This window comes from Theropithecus gelada, chromosome 4 (genome assembly GCF_003255815.1).
Source record: "Theropithecus gelada isolate Dixy chromosome 4, Tgel_1.0, whole genome shotgun sequence".
Taxonomy (NCBI): Eukaryota; Metazoa; Chordata; class Mammalia; order Primates; family Cercopithecidae; genus Theropithecus; species Theropithecus gelada.
The window spans coordinates 4,134,313-4,139,275 of NC_037671.1; the positions used below are offsets into that span (position 1 = coordinate 4,134,313).

The following is a 4,963-nucleotide window of genomic DNA, read 5'->3' on the forward strand; positions in this document are numbered from 1 at the left end:
AGGCAGCTCATCAGTAAAGACCCCCCTGGAGAGAAGGGGCGGTCGGTGAACAGCCCCCGCCGCGCAGCCCCGAGGCCCCAGGCCTGGAACACAATCCTCGGTGTGGGGCACAGGGCGTGAGGGGAGGATGAGCTGCACCTGGGCAGATGGAGACTTCTCCTTGCCTGGGCCCTTTGGCCCCCAAAGCCTTGCAGACTGGCCGCGTGGGTGCCATGGGGCGATTTCTTGGGAAAGGAAGGCAGCAGTAAGGCCCGTGGGCTCTCAGCGCCTTGGAGTCAGGGGAGCAGGAAGGACAGTGGAGGTGCGGACACGCCTCCAGCCACCGTGCTCCCCTAGGAGAATGTCACCTTTACTTCAGTCCCTGTAGGACCCTACCTCTCAACCACCCTCGTGCATGTGGTTTACCTTGGCATCGGTTTCCAAGGCGCTACAGAAACCCTGTCCACCTCCCCCGAGCTGGAGGAGGGAGTTGGGAGGCGGGGGTGGCGGTAAGGGTCACCTGGTTCAAGCCGTCCCCGGGTCTGGCGGGCTGAGAGCCTCAAGGGCCACGCCCCAGGCCGGCGGTGTCCTCTGAGGTGGCAAAGCCACCTGGCTTCTGGAGGAGCAGCAGCCTCGGCCTTGGCTGGGAGAAGACCCAGTCGGGCCCTCTCTGCTCCAGACTTGAACTTCTCTGGGTCCTCACGAGGAGGCGGCTGCCCTGGGGTCGGGAACTCCGACGGAAATGAAGGGGGGGGCGCAGGTTCCCTGACACCATTCGGCCTGGAGAGGCAGCCTTGGGGCCCAGACTCGTCTAGGGCGCTCCCGGAGCTTCCCCGGCCTCCTCTGGCCCATCGCGAGCGAGCTCCCCTCCCGCTCTGGGTCGACTTCGGGCGCCTTTGGCCTTCCCAGGCCGCCGGGGTTCCGCGGAGGGGTTGGTCCCCCCCTCCCGCCGCCGCAGCCCGCCCGAGGGTCAGGCCGCCTCCGGGGCCCGGGGCCTTTGGCCAGGCTGCGGGGAGGGGTCGAGGTGGGGGGGTCCCCAAAGCAGCTCCTCGGAGGCGGCGTCTGGGCGCCCTGAGGTCCCTGGTCGGCCTCTGGGCGCCGAGCACGTTTTATTTATCCCCACAGAGGATGCTGGAGGACAAAAGAAATATTTGGACGTCAGAGCTGATTTATATTTTTGGAAGAGCTACGTTTCCTTTTCTGAAGAGAAGTGAGCGCGCCCCATATCCTGAGCTCGGCGGGGAGGACCAGAGGGGAGTTTTGATGCGCCAGGAAGTTCATCTATCGCCCAGGCGCTCAGGACCCGGCGCCCCTCCGAGTTCGCTGCCCTCGGAAATATTTATTTATTTGGGGGAAGGGAGGGCAGCGGGGAGGAGACCAGCCAGACGGGAGAAGAAAGCCCTGCCCAGGCTGGGTTGGGACCTCCAGGGCGCTTCCCCACGCGGCCGCAGCCGGCCAGCCTCTGGTCTCGGTCGGGGGGCATCGGAGGCGCGGCCTGGCGACCTCCGGGCGCCTTTGGTTGGTGTCTTCCGTAGCCTTCGGCGCGCACCCTCCCGCGTGCAGTGCCCGGAGTGACCTCTCCAGGCCCCGCGGGCGCCTCCTGGGTGGGCCCCGAGGCCCCGCCAGCCCTGCCCAGCCGTGTGCGCGCGCGGCCTAGCCATCTTCCTCCCCAGCCTGGGAGGGCGGGCGGGAGGAGGGGATCCGAGGCCTGGGGCTGCGGAGCAAAAGGCACGCGGACCCCTAAAGGACCCCGAGCGTTGCCACAGCCGGGAGGGCGGAGAGAAGGTGTGCAGAGCTCGCGGGTCTCCCAGGACGCAGCCTGGTTCCTACCGGTTTCCAAGGCATCTGAACGCTGTCCTGCGACCTAAAGCATGGGGACGTCCCTTCCAGCAGCATCAGTGTGCGATAAGTTAACATGCTGAGGGCACCCACACTTGCTTCCAGGAATACTTGTGGTACAGGCTTCCCAACTGATTTTCTTTAGCCGCTGGGAGCCCCCCCTTCTTCCCCCGTTGGGAGACGCAAACCGATTCTGTTCCAACCTAAGCCCCTTCTCTCTGCCTTTTAGACAAAGCGGGCCGTCCCTGCTCTCCAGCCCACTCCCCCCAACCCCGCAACTCTCCACCCCTAAACGCAACGGGCTGTAGGCGAAGTCGAAGAGGTGCTCCGCCTGGTGCCGACGCCTCCACACGGGGATCGGGGTCTGCAGGCCGCTGGGCTGGCTCCTGGGATCATCCCAAGGTTTTGGTCTCGCAATCGAAGGGGCCCCGCAATTTGGGAAGTGCGGAAGTGGGGTCAGGCCGGTCTTCGCTTGAGGGTCTCGTAGATTGGATCCTTTTCCCCCCCTTCCAAGCACCCTCAGACCTAGCCAGTTGGTCATCGAGTCCTGCCCACCGCCGAGGCCAGGAGATCTGGGGCTACTGGGGGATCTCTCAGGAAGGTGGCTATAAAGAGCCCTGACCGGGACACAAGCCTTTGGAGAGCGGAAGACTCTATCCAAATAAACATTTGGAACTGGGTGGCTGGTATTCAGAGCCGGAGGTCTGGGGGTTTCTGGACTGAGGAAGGAGAGCAGACCCCAGGAGAGGTGTAAAATTCCCACTCCGGGCCACCTTGTTCTCTCCAAACCCTGCCTCTGCGCGTCCTCCTAATGCTGTTCCCGTCCGCATTTTCTGTTGTTATTCGAAGTTTCTAAAGAGGCCTCTGCAGTGTGCAGGCTGGTGCTCTTGCAGCATTTCCTCAATCACGCTGACACCCCCAGGCCCCAGCACTGAGTTCTCGCCGTCCACATTGAGAAAGGCCTTGCAGGACTTCGGGAATCCTCTACACACCTTAACTTTGCGCCTAAATACAGAGCGAAAACAGCGGTCAGTCTCACTTTGAATTGGAAAGAGGCTTCCCTCCGCCCGGGCCCAGGCGGAAGGAAGGGAGGGGTGCTGCAGGCGCGAACTGCCGGGAGGAGACGTCTTAGATGGCCTCAAACAGCGCGGTGCGGATGCGTCTCTCCTGTCGGTAACTGGTTTAGTCTAAGCCATTTCATGTAAAACCCACGAAGCAGAAGAAGCATGCTAAGAACACAAAATTTAAACCGCAATAATGAGGAGATTTCCTAGAATAAAACGCCGATTACAGAACAAAATCGGAGAAACCCAAGCTTGCTGAAGTTTACATTCCCTTGCACTGGGGCAGGGGTGGGACCTAAAGGGTTGGAGGGGAAAGGAACCCGCAGCCCAGACGGGACAGTCAACCAAAGAGGGATGGAGAGAGGACCCATCGCGGCGGGGGCTGCATAGTTTTGGTTAACCAAGGACTGCCTGGGCTAATCTACTCATTTATATGAACCATACCTTCCCTTCCCGTAAGAAAAAAAAAAAAAATCAAGATTCGTGTTATTTATAGGGAGTGAAAGTGAGTGAAGAGCTCATCCTCATAAGAAGGAACCCCAGTGGGGGGTTGGGGGAGCCATCCTAAGCAAGGCTCTGTTTCAGAGACAAACACAACTTTCCTTTTAAACCGCCTGCTAACCAGAAATTAAGGTATTCCTCCCAGGGATGCAGAAATTGACATAATTTGCTATCACATACATTCTTCCTCAAGAGATTTGTATATATCAGTGATTAAAACAAAGCTCAGAGAGGTTTTGCTGTAATGCAGTGGAAGGAACACTGACTTTGGAGTTCCAGGCCCAGGCTGCAGGCCAGCTTTGTCACTTGCCCCTGTGTGACTTGTAGCCAGTCACCCAGTCTCTGAGCCTCAGTTTCCTCATCTCAAAAGGAGGAGGATGATATCTGGGCCAGCTATTGGGTGACAAGGTGGTACCTACGAGGTCTGTAACACACAGATGCAGGGCTTTAGTAATTATAGACCCAGTGGTGGTCTATGAGAGTAGTTTCCAGAGGCAGAAGTGGGGTATCCAAGAAAGAGTTTTGGAGGGGAGCCTTCCTGCTGATATAGCTTAAGAAGGCCCCAAGCTGCTTATCTTTCTGGAGTTCAGGGTCTACAGGGGCAGTCTGCAGACTCCTGCACAGAGGGAAGGTTTCCAGTCAGCAGACCGGTTCCTGGCCCTAACTGCTCTCCAATGTCCACTGCCTTTCCACGACCTGGCCGGCCCTCATAACACTCACCACACTCTAAGTGGGATTTCTTGCAAGTTTAGAGTTTCGGTAAAATGGGTACTGCTGTTACTTGGATGGAGACAGGAGCCTTTTAAAAATCCCTCATAATTTACCAGCTGAATTGGTAGAAACTAAAAGAATCCGGGATTTTGTTTTGTTTTGTTTTGTTTTTGTTTTGTTTTGTTGCTTGTTGGTTTGTTTTAATGAGTACCTGTGGACTTCCTAAAATCCCAGGCAAATTGGAAGTATTTTTCTGGAAACTGGCTCCATAGCGTCCGTCCTATTCTCAGAGGATGACCCGAAACCTGGAAGCTACTAGTACAGAAGGTTATCACTGGTCCTGCCTGGATTTTAGGGTTAGCGCCTTTTATTCTTCAGTCTCCGGGTCCTAAAACCTTTTAAGGCCTGCTCTTAAAAGGTTGGATCTGTATTCCCTAAGATCCAAATACACATAATTTTCAGGCACAGAGAAACAGAGAGGGTCCGTGGCTAAGTGACAATGAGTGCTGAATGTTTTCAAAGCCCATTGCCCCCCAACCCCAACTACAAGTGAGATAGTTGTCCTTTCCCCACAAGTTTCTCCCCTGGGCTGATGCGTGCGCGCACACACACACACACACACACACGCGCGCACACACACACACACACACACTGAACTCTGTGTCAGTAGAACTCCTTTAAGATCCTATCTGTCCTCCCCATTCCAGCTTCTATTTTATGAAAATAATTATATTTTAGGCACTTAGAGCATTGGTTTAGTGAACACATTATATTTACTTTTATATTTAGTTACGTATTTTTAAGTTACTCCACATAAAATGACAAATGAGGGCAAGAGAAAAAACATCATGAAATACGTGGAGACCCAC

The 4,963-nt window shown here is 56.3% G+C and overlaps 1 protein-coding gene across 1 annotated transcript; it reads right to left on the reverse strand.

Moving 5' to 3' along the window:
• Positions 1-1,129: 1,129 nt before the first annotated feature.
• LOC112623857 lies at positions 1,130-2,387 on the reverse strand. The gene has a single exon (XM_025384550.1). The coding sequence runs from the start codon at positions 2,357-2,359 to the stop codon at positions 1,844-1,846; it is 516 nt and encodes a 171-aa protein (XP_025240335.1). The 5' UTR covers positions 2,360-2,387; the 3' UTR covers positions 1,130-1,843.
• Positions 2,388-4,963: the final 2,576 nt, after the last annotated feature.

Coding starts and splice junctions, on each gene's coding strand:
- LOC112623857 (XM_025384550.1), bottom strand. CDS start 2,359: ATGACCAACTGGCTAGGTCTGAGGGTGCTTGGAAGGGGGGGAAAAGGA.